The sequence below is a fragment of the Phodopus roborovskii genome, unplaced genomic scaffold (genome assembly GCF_943737965.1).
Source record: "Phodopus roborovskii unplaced genomic scaffold, PHOROB, whole genome shotgun sequence".
NCBI classification, from domain to species: domain Eukaryota; kingdom Metazoa; phylum Chordata; class Mammalia; order Rodentia; family Cricetidae; genus Phodopus; species Phodopus roborovskii.
In genome coordinates, this window is record NW_026126646.1 from 640,598 (window position 1) to 658,123 (window position 17,526).

At 46.3% G+C, this 17,526-nt stretch overlaps 1 protein-coding gene across 3 annotated transcripts in view; it reads right to left on the reverse strand.

The window, feature by feature from the left end:
• The window catches only part of Pex14 (peroxisomal biogenesis factor 14), a 134,319-nt gene that overhangs the window by 21,250 nt on the left and 95,543 nt on the right, over positions 1 to 17,526 (reverse strand). For all 3 annotated transcript variants that reach the window (XM_051173861.1, XM_051173859.1, XM_051173860.1), the window contains one exon: positions 3,586 to 3,714. In XM_051173861.1, the coding sequence (XP_051029818.1) occupies positions 3,586 to 3,714 (129 nt within the window). The remainder of the gene's footprint in view (positions 1 to 3,585; positions 3,715 to 17,526) is intronic.

A 17,526-nucleotide genomic window follows, 5' to 3' on the forward strand; every position in this document is an offset into this window, starting at 1 on the left:
ACACCAATGGTTTCTCTTTGCCATACACTCCCTGCCATTGTCACCCAACACCTACAACCAGAGCGCCCAAAACACCAGGTCAACCAACCACAGACTGGAACCATATGCCAAAAATAGTCTTTTCTCTTTCTAAGTTGACTGACTCTCTCAAGTCTTAGCAATGGAAAACCAACAGATCAAGTCAATGACCTACTTTGTCCCAGGGGTCTAGCACAGTGAGTACCTAGTGCCTGGGAGTTACTCAATGAGTGTTTGCTCAATGAGCTAAGGTAATCGGGCAAGCATATGTCACTAAATAGGGCTCTAACAGAAGCAAACTAAGAAGAACTCTCTCTCCCTCAGGACTTCTAATCAAATGATTCAAAGCACTCTGCCAACCCAGGGCAACTAAAGCTCAAGCCAGCCTCTGAGGGGAGTTCCACTGTCCATCAAAGATGAGGACCAATGCTGGAACCCAGTATCAGCCCACAAAATTTGCACTAGCACTGCTTATACCGCAGTACCCCTTGGTGCTTATCTCTCTGGGTGGAGGCAGGATAGCTCAGCACAAATGACTGAGCTCAGGACGGAGCAGGACCCAGATCCACCCACAGGCCCTGTGAATGCACGCTGGGAAGCTTGATGCAAAGTCAAACAAGGTACCCAAAAGAAGAAACAGAGCACCAGGGTTCTCCTCCCATCCGAGCCTGGCTTTCTTGGGCTCTGCCTGACTTTTTCTGAAGCCTTCAGAGCGCTGGTTCATTCTCACAGAGGGTGACACCAGTGTCATCTTACCTGGGCGCCGTCTCCTGCCACTTTCACAATGCCTCCTGCCTTCCTTAGCCCACATTAATTTTTCTCTTTTCTGCAATCTTTCAGAATTTTTTTGTCGGTATAATTAATTTTGGCATTAAGTCACAATGTCTGATACTATTCTCTTTTTCTGAAGAGCCTGAAAATTCTGAAGGAGCATGCTGTGGAACTCCCACATAACAAAGATTTGAGCATCTAGTAGGTGCTCACACACTGAACCGAACAAGTACCGCTCTGCGAGTTCTGGTGTTCTCTTTATCACTGGCATCCACTAACATTTCAAGGTCAAACAGAGATGGCAAAGGAGGCACCCAGCAGCCCCATGGTCACCGGGCCAGGTTGGGAGATAAAGGCCAGCACATGCCGGGTCCACAGGTATTCTCAAAAGAGACCCTAACCCTGACATGAGAGCGTTTGGGGCTGCGCCAAGGGAGCCCCATTTTCTAGACTTGGGCTCAAAGATGAAATGTCATTAAACAGCTGAGAAATGGGAAGGAAAGGGCTGCTGTGGATCTAGGCAGGAACACACGTGAACAGAGGCCATAAATCCCTCCCAGACACAGACAATGCCTGGACGATAAGCATGCAGATTGCACACCTAGTTCAGAAACTCCCCTGAGTTTGCTTGTAATTAAGGGGGTTAGAGAGGTAAAAAAAATATATAAACCCAATTAATCATTTAAATATTTAAAGGCAGATTTTTTTCCTCACTCCAGTATTAGTATATTTCATAACGCCAGCAGCCGACAGCCCTGGTTTTTACTGGGGTTCATTTTAGAGCATGTTTAAACTCGTCAGATTGAGTGATGCTTCCAGCAACTAATCGTATGTCAAATAAAAGATATTTTATGTAATAAATTACCGCTACAAGTAATTCAAATGTCATTTATCAGTTTTATTATCAGTCAGGCAAAGTCTTGTTTCTCTATATTAATCAAAATCAAGCTTTCCCCCCCCCCTTTTTTTTTTGAGCAGTTTTGACACCTCTTGGCAAAAGTACAGAAATGAAGAGTAGAGTCAGCCCCAAGCTGAAAGGAGTAGTGTAGCAGTATGCGAAGAATGAAGCTGGATGGTGACAACTGAAAACTCCAGTACTAGAAATTATCATTCCCATTGTTTCGATGCCGGTGTCAAAGCAGGAGGAAGCCTGTCTCTAAGAAGACGTGTTATTGTTAGGGCCAGGAGACTAACAGAGTCTAAGCCTGCAATCTTGAAGGAGACTGCAGACTCAACCGCTGCTGCCGGCCAGAAAAATCTAATAGTTAACTCTTTGTGCTTCCAGAAGGCAGGCAGGCGTATGATGTTTGATGCCAACTCTGTGACCAAGCAGAACGATTTGTTCCAAGAAGGAAGTTTTCGAGTGTCGGAGAGACCTGTTTGGTATTAAGCCGTGGGAGGAAACAGCTGGAACACAACAGATGTGCTTAGACAATTCTACACCCAGCTGCCACTGCCTATCCTCAACAAATCCCAACAAACACTGGGTGCAGGGACACAACTCAGAAAGTGTGGACACTTACTTAGCCTTTGGTTAAAGAGCATGTTTAGAGTCTGAAGCCCACACAACAGATTGAGAGGATTTGGGCTGGGAAAGAGAAATGTGTCGTCATGCCAGCCAGTGGCTCGGGCCAGGCACAGAGGGACAAGACACATGAGTATATGTATCCTGGCTTTGCCACTCAGCGTCACCCAGAAAGCAAAGGACTAGGCAAGCCAGGCAAAAATGCTCATCAGGGAGAAGGGAGACAGTGTGTGCTCAGGCGCTCTGGATCAAAATGAAAAATGAACCCTGCACTTTGGGTTTTTAAATTTTTTTTTTTTTTTTTTTTTTTTTTTTTGCTTTTGGAGACAGGGTTTCTCTGTGTAACAGGCCTGGCTGCTCTAGAACTCACTCTGTAGATCAGGCTGGCTTCAAACTCACAAAGATCTGCCTGCCTCTGCCTCTGCCTCTGCCTCTGCCTCTGCCTCCCAAATGCAGGGAGTAAAGGTATGCGTCAGCTGAAGCTGCCATTTTTTAACACACCCTTTAAAACCTGGTCTTGAACTCTGCTTTAAATCAGTTTTTGGAAAAAGTAAGCCGTGTAGACAATGAAAATGAAGACAGTTTTAGAAAAGACCTGAAAGACAATAGAAACTGCACTGAGTTATGTAAAAGAAACAAATGTAGGCTGTTTCTTATAGTTTTAGAGATAATTGTCACTTTTGTAGATTTCTCCACGTGACTTACAGAAGAGGAGATGATCTTGTTTGGACGGATGCATGGCACTGTATCTATTACTACAGCAACCTCCATTTAAAACATCAAACTCCCCTCCGCCAGGGTTCCATGCCATCATTAAAGGACCTTTGTACTTAATCTGAAATTCCCTGAGAATCTGTCACTACATGAATCTACGCAGTGGAGTCAGGACAAGGGAGCAAAGGTTGACCTAAACCTATTAAGTTTAAAAGATAAAATTGGAGACACATTCTTTCCGTGGGCAAAGGAGAACCCACTCACAACCCCATGCTTGTGTTGGAAAAGCGACATTCAAAACCCCTGGGGTCAGAAGGCGGTGGCAGAGGCAGCAGGACTGATCATTTGTGTGACCAGAGCGCCTGAAACAACACCAGCGGTTGGCTTGTTCTCCCCTACAACCTTCGGCACACGCTTACAAACTTAAGTGTGCCATTTTTTCATCGCGAGAGAAGCCGAGTTCTCCGTTTGCTGCGGTGGGAGCTGTGGAGGCCTGCCCTTCACCAGTATCGGGAGTCCCTGTCCCAGTTCAGCAGGGTGTGGAGGGGGTGACTTACTGTATGGCTGTGGGATGAGGTGGGGGGCCTGGATGGGGGCCACTGGCGTAGCCAGGGCCAAGGATGGAGGCTCATCTGTAGCAGTGCCGGACTGCTGGAAAGCCAGGTCAATCTCGTCGTCTGTCAGCCCTGGGGAGAAGAGCAGAGGACACAGGTGAGGACGTCGCCAGCTCCCACACTGCGGCAAAGTCTGCCTTTGCAAGGGGGCCCTGGCGGCCACAGAGTGCCTTGCATTCAAGCACGCTGCCGCCTCGATTTTGGATTCTTGGGAACCTCTCTCAGTTGCAATTTAACCTTAAGCGACAGAATATTAGCCTCAACACTGCTTCCAAATGTGGCTCATTCAATTTCCTTAATTTATCCTTGAGTTTATTGCTGCTTTTGAAGTCGCTCCATACTGCAATTCTCCATTCTTCCCCCGAAAACAGATCCCATCAACTGCAAATGTGGCTCATTTTAATCTGTAATGGTGTTAAAAAAAAGAGGGGGAAAACTAACAATAATGCATGAAAACAGACAGGGAAACAAAAAACTAATTATTGGGTGAGACGACTAATTAGTCTGGATCGTTTCCGAAGACGGGAATAATTTGCTTTATTTTATGACAAATGCAGAAATAAAAAGAAAAATCAGGCCTGACTGTGATTAGTATGAATGGGATATAGAATGTAAAGAAGAAAATAAAACAAGGAAACAGATCAAAACAAGATCAGGCCCACACTTTCAGATGATTATTGCTCTACCCTATCATGGGCTGCCTGGACCGCCTTTGGCTAGTTTCTCTTCCCCCTTTCTTCAATCCTCCGACACGCTAAACTACAATGCATACGGGGCATCAGGAAATCGCAGGGCGCCATCTGCAGTGGCTGTGGCATGTGGAAAGGATTTTCTCAAGAAGGAATGGAAGGCAAGTGAAAGCCCAAAGACCCTCATTCTCGGTGGGCCCGAGGCTGACTGGTGAAGGATGAGGATACCAACCAGTGCACAGAACAGTAGGAGTGGATTGGAGAGCCCAGGTGTGGGACAAGATTCCCACAGAGCCCACTCAGGAAATAATGGTGGGTACAAAACAGACCCACTGCGGTGGCTGGGAAAGCAGGTGAGAGGTCACTGCGAGTGTGACAACTCAAGCTGGTCCAGGCTGTTCCAGGATCCCAACATCCAGTGGGGCCGCAACACAGAGCTTTTAAACCAGGGCCGAGAGCTTTTGCACATCTGGTCGGCGGCTCTCCATTAGAGGCCCCCAGCACGGTATACTCGCCCCTAGGGGTGGATGAAGTACCAGGCGATTCTGAGGATCAGCATCTTCAAAGTGTGGTGCCTCGCACTCTGTGCCTGGGGGCTAATGCATGGTGCACATTAGTGCTTTAGAGCCTGGCTCTGCCCTGCATCCTGTTGGCCTGAGTGGACTCCAGCCATCCCTCAGACTTTTCATGCCCTTCTGCAAATGGTCAAGGGAGCGCCTCAACCATTCCAAGTAGCCTTTGACCTTTCTCCTTTTGTGCCGCAGCAGCTCTTCCCCTCTTCACACACACAGAAGCTAGCCAGAGCAAGCAAGCACACTGCTGTCAGCCTGGGTACCGCGGACGGACTGCATTCATCTAGACTGGGCGCAGGTGGTCAGGCCACAGAACACCTCAGGCTGGGGAAGGGGCCCCACTTCTTACATCTACAGCTCGACACAAATGTTGCTTTTCCTATCATTTCTTCTCCCCAGAACGGGGATAGGACAGACAGACAAGCCAGGCAAAACCGGAGGACACAGTTCCCTAGATCTTGTGCCTCTTGGGCTCTTTCATCTGTCAGTCACAGCCAACTGCTCTTCCTAAATAGGGAGGGGCACTCCTCTCCCCAGCGCCCGAAGAAGGGTTGCTTGAAGCAGTCCACAGCCCGCTGCTGGAGAAGGAGGCAGCATCGGCGACGTCAGCACAGGCTGCTGGTCACTGGTACACCATGGGATTCTGCAAACCTGGTGGATCATGTGCCTTGTCAGCTGCTGGCTGCAAATGAGGATAATTTTCCCAAAAGGAGCATTCAGTTGCATTCTCATTTTCCCTTTTGGCTCTTTCAAATATAAACAAGTACGATAATGTTTAACGCTGGGGAAATATACAGCAAGTTACAGGCTGTGCCTCAGCCTTGTGAGCTGGAGCTGGTTAAAGGAACAGGACTCTCTGCCCGTTGTTCTGCCCTCTGGCCCTGAGCTTTTACGAAGCCTGTTTCCCTAATAAAACACACCTTGCATTACCTCGGCCGGCCGAGCCCACCAACCACCAACGAGGCGATGGTTTAAAAAGCATCAGCACTTCAGCTCTGAGACCTTGTCACCTGATGCTCTAAATCTACAGTGGCTGGAATTCTTAGACACCTAGTTCTCTAGGAGAGTCAGGGTTTTGATTTAGTTTCAGTAAATGAGTAGTTCTCCTTAAAGAGAGAAAGAACGGTAGGGAGGGAGGGAGAGAGAAAGAAAGGAAAGGCAGAAGAGCATAACTTTAGAGCTGGAGAATTAGCTCAGCCATTGCCCCCACTCGGCAGATGAAAAGCCAGAGGTAGGGATGAGGACTGCTCAGACCAAACTTGTCCTGCAGAACAGTGCTGCTGGTGACAATCAGAGTCACAAATGTCAGATGACAGACTCAGAACTTCAGACTTGAGTCTGTCAAGGTTTAGAGAAGGATTAAATTCCTTTCTCCCTGCCACCCTGGACCCTGGCTAGGTAAGAACCAGTAACTAGTCCACGGGGTTATAAGAACATGGGGCTATAGACACCCCTGGGTCAGATCTGCAAATGATAACTGGACATTTTAACAACTCCAAAGTGACAAACAGGGCATCTGTGTGCCTCTGTGGGTACCCACAGCTCAGCCAGTGCCAGCCGCTTTCAGGACTATTTACAGAGCAAGGTGGTCCACCTGGGATGCAGGAAGTGTTCCACCTGGGATGCAGGAAGACCAAGCAGGGGTCACTCACTTCTCCCGGAATCAAGACTAGCTATCTACCCAGCCACTGGCTTAGAGTGCAGTGATGAGCTGTTGCCACAGGACCCATGCATGCATAAACATCCAGACGCCCTCGCCCCAGCTTTCCTACTCACCCTGCAAGATAAACAATGCAGATCTCTGATTGAGACCTTGCAGAATCCAAAAGGTTAAAAGGAATAATAAAGGAAACTGCCAATTGTAAGTGAATTATATTTGGCTCTGAAAGCCAAGGCACAGGCTATATTATAAAAGGCATCTCTTTGCACTGTTTACCATCACCCTGACTAATGCAGACCTTTTTTGTTGTTGTTGTTTTAAATAATCTCATGCAAATTAGACACACACACTTCCTTCCAGTTGATTGCTATCTGTGAGGAATAATCTAACCACATAGGGACTGAGCGATGGCTGAACAGAGCAGAGAGCAAAGGACTTTGCCATCCTGCAAGCAAGCCAGTGAGCGCCAAGCAAGCCACCTGCTCCCTACCTGCCTTTGGAAGAGCTAGTTCATTTTGAGAAAGCTTTCATTTTCCTCTTAGCTGAGGAATGGACAGCTGCTGTCTGACACCACTTGGACTTGGCATTGTAATTTCCTTCCAGTAGCTTCCCTTCTACCACTGGGTGATTCTTCTGGAATTCCATCCTACCATCTATTTTTGGTAATGGATAACTTCAGAAAGTCCTGCTTCCTCACTCAAGGAAGGAACAAGAGAACCATCCAGGAGGGGAGGAGGAGCCGTGCAGGAGGCTGTGACTGAGGACAGTGAATGCTGCCACTACCTCGCCCATAGCTGCCTAATCTGCAAAGGCCACCAACTGAGTGAAGGCTCCCAGCACCTTTCTTGTTCCCTTGGTGGCCTCCAATCCCCCGACATTGGGAAGGGAAGTTACCACTGCTGCCCGCTGGGGACCAGCACCCCATGACCAAATCTGAATTCAGGACAGTCACACCCGCCTATTTTTATCTCCTAGCAGATAAACAAACCTGTTTTATTTTTTCTAGAAGTTTCTATTAGAATGCAAACAAAGCCAAGCACACCAGGGTGAACATGATGCCCCACCAGCCTTTCCCAAGACTCAGGCCAAACCCAGTGCCCGGAAGGGCTATTTACTGAGGGACTGGCTGCACAAGGGCTTCTCAGAACAACTCCACGCTGTCTCCAGTGCCTACTGGGCACAGCCCTAAGCCTGACTCTGTGGAGGTGAAGCTGAGAACATCTGTGGAACATGACACCATAGAAGTGTTCTCTGCATCGTGCAATGGCAAACACCAAGACAGAGGGGCTAGGAACGGTTTGCAAATATGCAAGGTAATGAACCTAGCAGCACCTTCCAGTCTGGGCTGAGCTCTGTAATCACACTGTAGAGTAAGAAAGGAACATGGGGGGGGGAGGGGTCAAACCCCAGGCCCGGTGCCAACAGCAGCAGCCAAAGGCTCTTCCTCCATCCACAACCCCTCAATTCCTGATTCATCTCGGACTCTGGAGACTGAGCGGGGGTCACCTCTCTCAGAACACAACTAGTTATCTGCCTGGCACATTCCAGGAGGAGACGAGGCGGGAGAGACAGCTGGCTAAAGATATTCCCCAAATTAAAAGAAAAATCAACTCTCTCAGAATGGGTTGGGGGGAGGGAAAAAGTATTTTTATTTTATTTTATTAACATTTTGTTAACAGTAGAGTACAATAAGGACTCTTGGAGCCTCTAAAAGTCGTTGGATGACCTGTGGACCCCTATTTCCCAGTGCCTTGTATAAAATTGAATTTTTTAAACATAAATTACACGTAATGACGACACTGTAAAAACTAACAGTAATGGAAAGCTGTGCTGTATTTCATTAGCCTGTATTATTCCGTGCCACCTGATCCAGCCGGGCCTTGTTTATGAGTTACTGTGCTAGCAGATGCCGATGGAGGTATTTGCTTCGACCTTGCTCTTCTCATTGGGGCATGAAATTACGACGGCAGCACCTTGATATTACAGCCATAAATACAGTAAACTGCAAATTTAAGCCAACGGCTCCTATTGTCTCTGAACATAAAGCTGATCGGTATTTATTTAAAAGGAGAACAAAAAAAATATTATATATCACCTTGTTTATGGGGCCGCCCCACCCACTCTCTTATCCCCACCCCCAGTTCCCCAACCTGTCTAATCCACTAGGTTAAAATATTAAGCAAATAAGCCAAACACTTTCTTCTCTGCTGATAGCTATTCCTCAAGCAACAAAAAACAGTTTTTGAGAAACACAGTTCCAAGTATCACTAGCTTGAATGAAAGTTTTTATGCAAATGAAGCTGGAGGTGGGCTGGCTCCCACCATCTCTGGAACTGATGTGTAATTTCAAGAATGGGACCAGCCTTTCCCCTGTCCTTAAAAGAGGGGAGTCTGCACAACTGGGGACAAAGTTGCAGCTGATGCCTTGGAACCGGATGCTCTCTCAGTACCCTCCTGCACGAAGACTGTTCTGTAGATCGGCCGCTTCAGCAACAGCCAGGCACTGTCTCCTGCCACCCAGGGAAAGAGAGAGATCCAACCACGAAGGTAATTCCCATCTCAGCACACAGTGCTCGGACCTTTCACTAAACTTGCACCGATCTCTCCCTCATCCCAGTGAAGCATAAAGACAACAGTCCTTTAAATATATCAAATGTGGAAGAAAACTAAACAAAGACAAAGGGACCCTGGCTATCAGCATGCGCCTCTCCCAGTGTAAATCATTGGGTAAGAAGCCGGTGCGCCATCCACTTCACTGCCAGCTTACAGACTCAAGAGACTGGGGAGGCTTCTGCTTACAAGTCTAAAGAAAAGAGGGGCTGCTCTCCTCAGTCAGGGAAGGGGTCCCTGAGGAGACAGGAGCTGTGAACATTCAGCCGCATGCAGAAGTTAGGACAGCAGGCAAGCTCAGGCGTCTACAGCACAGCACACAACAGGAAGGATCACTTCAGCTGCAACCAAGTTAAAGTCACAGCAGACAGGCTGGGGTCTTAGGGCCTGAGCCCAGTAGTACAATGACACAGGCACATCAACCAAGAGCAAAAGTTTCTGTACACTTTTGGCTGTTTTTTTCACAAGGCAGACATACCCTTGGAGCCCTAAATTATAACAGCCACACTAGGCACTGAGCTTAGCGCCTTCCACATAAGGAGGGAATTTTCTATAAAATTTATTGAGTGCCTCTGGGGAGTACTATACCTACTGAACAAGACGGAAGTGAGCTGCCCCTGTGTTACACAAATTGAGACCTCTCGTATGAAAGACAGAGGAGCTCCAATCAGCATTCATGAAGTCTGTTTCTAGACCTGTACAGCCTAAAGGGTGCCCCCACTTTCCTTCCAATCCCTGTCTGGCTACACTGGAGGTAAGCAAAAAGAGGGGTTACTTTTTATGTCTGCCATCAGTTCTAGAGGACAGCCTCTAACACGCAGCTGTTTAGCCACAAGCTGCGACAGCCTCTTCACAGGCCAGGGGCTGTGCAGTTGCTTACAGACTCAAGGTCTGGTGAATTCTTGTGAATGTGTGGGAAAGACACTTCATTGTCTCAGAAGAGACCGTGGAAGTCGTTTACTTTTTATAAGTTAGATTTATTTATTTTATGTGTACCAGTGGCTTAACAGCTTGCGCGCATGTGCACCATATGTGTGCAGCGTCTGCAGAGGTCAGACAAGAGCACTGGAAGCCTGAACTGGTGCTGCAAATGACTGAGAGCCATCATGTGGATGCTGGAAACTGAAACTGGGCTTTGCAAGGGCAGCCGGTGCTGTTAGCCCCCAAGCCTCATCTCCAGCCCTGTGTCTGCCTTGTAAAGTTTACTGTTTATTTTATGTGGGTAAGCATCTCGTCTGCAATACCATACGCACACAGTGTCCATGGAGGCCAGAGAAAGGCACTGGATCCCCAGAAAGGAGTTACAGATGTTCGTGAGCCACATGGAGGTGCTGGGAATTGAACCCCTGTCCTATGGAAGCGCAGTCAATGCTCTTAACCATTGAGCCATCCCTCCAGCCCCTTGTCTGCCTTTCTGAACAATAGCAGCTCATGTTTACAATCACAGGAAGTCAGAACTGAAAGAAAACTTCAAGTTCTTGGGGTCGATCCCATTCTCTCTTTCTTCCTCCATCGCACCCTTTTCATTTACAGATAAGAAACAACAAACAAGAGCCCCAAGGAAACCATTCATGGTGGCGCATGCCATAAATCCCAGCACCGGGAAGGCAGAGGCAGGCAGATCTCTGTGAGTTCAAGGCCAGCCTGGGCTACAGAGTGAGTTCCGGCCAAGACACAGACAGGAGTAGAGACTTGACAGTCTCCAGCCCAACCCCACGTGCCGGCTGACACCTGACACAGCAAAGTCATAAAGGAAAAAAGCAAAAGGGCAGGAGGTGCAAAGGGACCCAGTGACAAGACACAGGGTTCCTAGCTACAGCAAGGGCAAGAAGTGCTGGGGGCACAATTAGCGTCCACGGGCAAGGGTGGAACGTAGTGTGTTTTCTAAAGCCGGAAGAGAGGACTTTGAATGTTTGCACCATGAAGACATGATTATTTGAGGTACAGGTATGTTACTCTGATCTGAATATTATATATAACACACACACACACCTCAAAACTTGATCTAAGACCCCATAAATGTTCACAACTTAAAACAACATGAAGCTGGGCATGGTGGCTCATGCCTGTAATCCCAGAACTCAGGAAGCTGAAGCATCAAAGCTAGAATTTGAGACCATCCTAGAATAAACAGTGAGTTCCCTGTCATCCTGAGCTATTCGGAACGAGCCTATCTCAAAAAGAAAGGAAAACAAAAACAAAACAGCTGGCAGTGGTGGTGCACGCCTTTAACCCCAGCACTTGGCAGACAGAAGCAGGTAAATTTGTGAGTTTGAGGCCAGCCTGGCCTACAGAGTGAGTTCCAGGACAGCCTGGGCTACACTGAGAAACCCTGATTCAGGGGGAAAAAACCAAAAACCAAAACCAAACAAACAAAAAAAGTGTTCTAGCAAAGGACCTGAGTTCAGTTCCCAGGGCCCATCAGGCTACTCACAACTGCCTGTAACTCCAGCTCCAGATCTGATGCCCTCTTATGGACTTATGGGCATATGTGTGCGCACACACACTCACACACACAAATAATACATCTTTTTTTTTTAAGCTTTAAAACAAAAACAATGGTAAATGTTTACATATTACTCAAAAAGATTTATAGGTATAAATTATTTGTAAAAACTGTGTTGACACATGTACTTGTCTGTGGGGAAGCACAACGCACACAGAGGATGTGATAGGAACAGGAAATATGGGTCATACACAGAGAAGAATCATCAGACTGAAGGAAGAATTTCTATTGCATATCCATGTCGACTACTGTGTGTGTGTGTGTGTGTGTGTGTGTGTGTGTATGTGTATGTATTCTGAGGATTATGTGATTATATATTAAATCCAATATATATAAATATATACATATATATCCAATGCATATTATTCACATGGAAAATGTTTTATTTCTTTTATTTATTTATTTATTTTTACAACAGAGTCTCCTACTTGGCCTGAAGCTTACCATGCAGACCAGGCTAGCCTTGAACTCAGAAATCCACCTTCCTCAGCCTCTCGAATGCTGAGATAAAAGCCATGCGCCACCATGCCTGGCTAGATAATTTTTAAAAACAAATGTCTGAAGGCAGGAACATAAAATCCTTGATCCTGAACATAGTCATTTGGAATAGTTACCCCTGTTTTCTAGAACAGAAAAACCAAGACAGAAAGGTACAAAGCTGTGCCTTGCACCAGGAACAAGATCACATTTCAAATTCTTAACCCATGTGGCTACAGCCACAGCAGTCAAATCTAAGGTAGCTTTTCTTGAAAATGTGTTTTTAAAAAGCGAACATCTGTCCGATTTTGACACATCCTGGCTGCCCAACTGTTTCTTTCAGCTCTAAATATTTGTCTCAGCAACACAAATGTTTCTACCACTGAAACAAAGCAAATATGTGCTTTGTGACGAAGGATGGCCTGACGTGTGAAGCAAACTCCGCCGTGGAGCTGCTGACCTCCGACCCTAAAGGATGGCCTCACTGTGGTACCCAACGTGGAACTGCTGACCTCCATCCCTAAAGGAAAGCCTCCCTGTGGTACCCACCGTGGAGCTGCTGACCTCCGACCCTAAAGGAAACACTCTTCAGTCACAGGCTGAGTCCCACAAATGTTTCTTCAGGATTTCCTTTTACATCCTGAATCTTAAATCCATAACTGGAAGAAAGGTTTATTGTTTGATATTCAACTTACTTCCCCAAATTTAAATGTCCAGGGACCCATTAGCATTTTAAAAAGATCTCAACATTAAGCTTTACTAACACATTAAAACACCTCATGTCCTAATAGGTCAACATATAAATGATTTTGTCACTAGCTATGTGTGCAGCTCAAATGCATACGGTATTGCATTCTCCTCCCGAGGAGCAGTCCACAGCAAGATAGGCTGGAACCTGGCCCAGGCTCCTCTTAACTCTACAATTGATGGGAAGAATAGCCCAAATCTTCAAGTACATAGTCCCTGACTTAAGTCTACCATTCAAATGCACTGGTACAGTTATTAACTCTAATTATTTTTAAGTTAAAAACTTGTTTTACACAATGATGGCTGCTGTCTGAGGGTAGAGTAGAAAAACAAACTGAGAAACTTCTGAAAGAGAATTTAATATGCAGCCTCAACGATCTCCTAAAAATGTTCATACCTTTTACCTCAATGGTTTTACTTTTAAGACATTAACAACAGAACAAAACATTAATGAACCAAGATGATTTATCATTACTTTTCCCCCTAGAACTGGGGATCAAACTCAGTGCCTCACACATACTGGGTAAGTGCACTACCATGAGCCACATCCCCAGCCTTCACGTTCCCATAAAAAATAAATGAATAAATAGATGGATGGATAGACAGACAGACAGACAGACAAGCCATGGGCTAGGCACTGTAGTACAGGCCTGTCATCCCAGCTCCCCTATGTACAGTGAGAAGAATCAGAGTCCGAGGTCGTCCATGGATTTCCGAGTGAATTTGAGGCCAGCCCCCCCAGGACTACATGAGACCCTACACCTCAGAAAACAACACAAAAGTAAACAAAGGCAATTAATGATTAGGTGATCTGTGCTACATTTCAATAATGGAATATGATTTGAATGCTTATATTCACCCGAAAACTTCTCATAACACTTTTGATACATGAAGACATACAGAGCCGACGTTATATTCATAGCAAATGTCATCTTTAAAAGAACAAAGGGAGTCAGAGCATCATCATGTGGAGAGGGGAAGCATGCTCATTGTAGAGCACTTGCCCAGCACACACCAGACCCCAGGCTCAGTCCCTAGCACTGCACAAAGGGGGTGGGGAAGAGAGGAAGGAGGAAGGGAAGGAGGAGGAAGCGGAAAAGAAGAATTAAAAAAACAAAACAAAACCGCAGAGCTGCACTATAAACAGTGAAGGAAGGGTCTGCCACTCTACCCGGTGAGTGTCCAGCCTGAGAGCAGGCAGAAGGGCAAGGGGCTTGAATCTACCGGGCCCTCATGAAGCCATTTTCATCTTCCCTCACATCTGCAGTCCTTGGTGTAGGCTGTCTTTCTCACTTCCCACAAATACTACCTAAAATTTACATCAGGATAATTTACCAGTCTCCTACATAAGGCCCTCGTAAGAACCCTTGTAACTCTCATGGTACAAAATTCTAACAATACACAGAGGCTGCTCCTGCCACGGCCCCTCTGTTACATCTCAGAAGAAATCTATGTAAAAAGAAGGTGTATTATCGCTTCTCGGTCTTTTGGCAAAAATCAAGTGTAGTAAAAAGCAGGTGTGTATATACATGGATGCACACACAAACACACACACACATATGATGTAATGTTTACATATATGACAGCATGCTATACACAATTTTGCATCTTGCTATTTTAATTTAAACTAATATGGGGAGTTAAGAGTACATATTGGTCTTGTAGAGGACCTGAGTTCAATGCCCAGATCCAAAAGATACCTCTAGCTTCCATGGGCATGCACACACACATGCAATCATTTGCACATACACACTGAGATACTCATGCATACACACAACTTGAAATGATAAATTTTAAATAAAAATATGTTCTTAGAGAACATTCCCTGAGCACATCTACAGAGCATCACCATTCTGCTTAAGGTTGTCTGTGATGTGGAAACACTATGATCTCAACAACCTATCTCCTAGTGAACATTTCCTCTTACAAAGAAGGCTGCAAGACAAGACCTTGGATGCAATCTGTACATGTAGCTTCAGGAAGCCCAAGTTGACTCTGATCTGCTTTCCTCGATGACTAACGAGGTTGGACACTAATGAGGTTAGCTGATTCAGTGTCTTTACCACACACAGCTGTTCTATATGGACATGTTAAGTTTGTCAAGTATAGTGTTAGAATCTTGGTTCGTTTGTTGTTGTCGCCTTTTTGGTTTTTTGAGACAGTTTCTCTGTGTAGCCCTGGCTGTCCTGGAACTGTCCGTAGACCAGGCTGACCTCTAACTCAGAGATCCACCTGCCTCTGCCTCCCGAGTGCTGGGTTTAAAGGCGTGTGCCACAACCGCCATCACCACCCACTTAAATCTTGAGGATGGCATTTAACACCACCACAATCTTCTTCCCTTTAGCTCCATTCACCCCTGCTTATGTAGACTGAACTCATGCAGTTAGATCCAGACACATCTCAAGTATGAACGTCCCTGGGCACAGCCATCTTGTCATTTCTGAGGCTCCCTCCTTTGAGTTCACTTTTGTGCCCATCATTTCTGTTATTAGTATTAGGTTTCTTGTGGTATCTTCATGGTTGTACCTCCTTCTAACCCTTTACTTTTAATCCTTATGTGCCATTATGTAAAAGATGTGTGTGAGCCAGGTCTGGTAGGCCACACCTGTAATTGTAGCACCTGGGAGCCTGAGGCAGGAAGTCTGCTGTTATTTCAGGTTCAGCCTGGGCTACATAGTTAGCTCCATGTGAGCCTGGGATATAGAATGAGACACTGTCTCAAACCCAAAAATGTCTTTACAAATTAAAAATTTGTGTCAGGCGGTGATGGCACACACCTTAACTAGCACTCTGGAGGCATAGTCAGGTGGATCTCGGAGTTTGAGGCCATCCTAGTATACAGATTACTCTGTAGATCATGCTGGTTTCAAACTCAGAGAGATCTGTCTGCCTCTGCCTCCCAAGTGCTGGGATTAAAGGTGAGCGCCACCACCTCCCAGCTGCTATTATTTATTCTAAACATGGCTACTGGATTGAGCCTATTAAGACATCACTCCTCAGCTTAGAACTGATGATCCCCAATGCATTCAAAGGAAGTCCACAAACTTCTCAGAGGGATCGATACCTCCTAGAGCACTGCACAGACTTAGTGCTAGACCTGCCTCACCACCACCACCTCCCCATGACGTATGACAGGCTCCCCTCTGTTCCTGGAATTTGCTAGATATGATTTTCTTCAAGCACAAGTCCTTCCCTTTTCATAGAATTCTTTCTCTCTAAAAATTCATGAGGTTTGCTTCCTCATTTTTTCAAGTGTTTCTCAAAATGTCACTTTAGAGGGGCCTCTCCTGATCACTCCCTCTAAACTGCAACTCCCTGAGAAGTCTGCTGCCTTGCTTGCTCCACGCCACATCTGCTTTTACCTGCTCCCTACAACTACCAATTATGAATGCTTGGCCCTAGCTCACGCTTAGCTCTTACAACTCAATCTAACCTGTTTCTCTTCACCTATGCTTTCCCTCGGGGCTTTTCACCTTTCTTTTATTCTGTATGTCCTTCTCTGTGTCTGTCTGTCTGTCTGAGCTGCCTGGCTAGCTGTCCCGGGCATCCCCTGTCCTTCTCCCTGCCCCCAGCACTTCTCCCTTTCCTGTGCCCCCCCAAGCCTGCCCCCAAGCCTAGATTCCCTCATCTATTCTCTCTGCCTGCCAGCCCCGCCTATCCCTCGCTGTTGGCCTTTCAGCCTTTAGTTAGACCAATCGGGTGCCTTAGGCAGGCAAGGTGAAACGGCAGCACATCTTTGCACAATTAAACAGCATAAACAAAAGCAATATTCCACAGCCATCGCCCTCCTTGCCACTGGAGTGTAAGCTTAGCTGAGGCAAGGATCTGGGGCTACTTTATAGTATGCTCGTCCCTTCTAGAACAACTCAGTTCAGCAGTTTGAATGTCGTGCCTGGGTGGCCATTCTGCTTGTCAAGACTCTAGGTAAGGCTCAGTAGTAGAATATGTGCCTTGTTTATGTAAGGCACCCCTGAAGTACACACTCACACACACACACACATACACACACACATATACACACACACACATACATACACACTCTCATACACACATACATACACACACTTAGACACACACACACATACACACACACACATACACACACACACACACACACACACACACACACACACACGAATAATAAAGACAAACAACAATGACCAGAACTGTGGTTGACTCAAAATCAGAAACCACACAGCCTACTAGAAATTAACTAGTGTCCTCCAATGGTGAGAGAGGGCTGGTGAGACGGCTCAGTGGGCAAGGGTTCTGCCGCCAAGCTCTGTGACGTGAGTTTGATCTCAGCAGCCTCAGGGTGGAAGAAGAGAACTGATCTTTACAGGTTGTGCTTTGATTCCCAAACCCAGGCATACAAAATAAATACATGTCATAAACACGCATGTGTGTCCTGCTCATGTTCAGTCACGCTTCCTGGGCTGCTCTTCATGTGGTTTTGTTTTTAGTCACAATTGGGGATTTTACTTAGCTTCACCCCTCTCTCCCTGACAGTCGCTGTGACTTTAGGCAGTGTCTAGTCCTACGTCCCGGTCTGTTTGGTTTGCACGCTTTCTTTCTGTCTTCAAGATGATGGATCCTTTCTTCTGTTACGTCCAATCTGTTGCC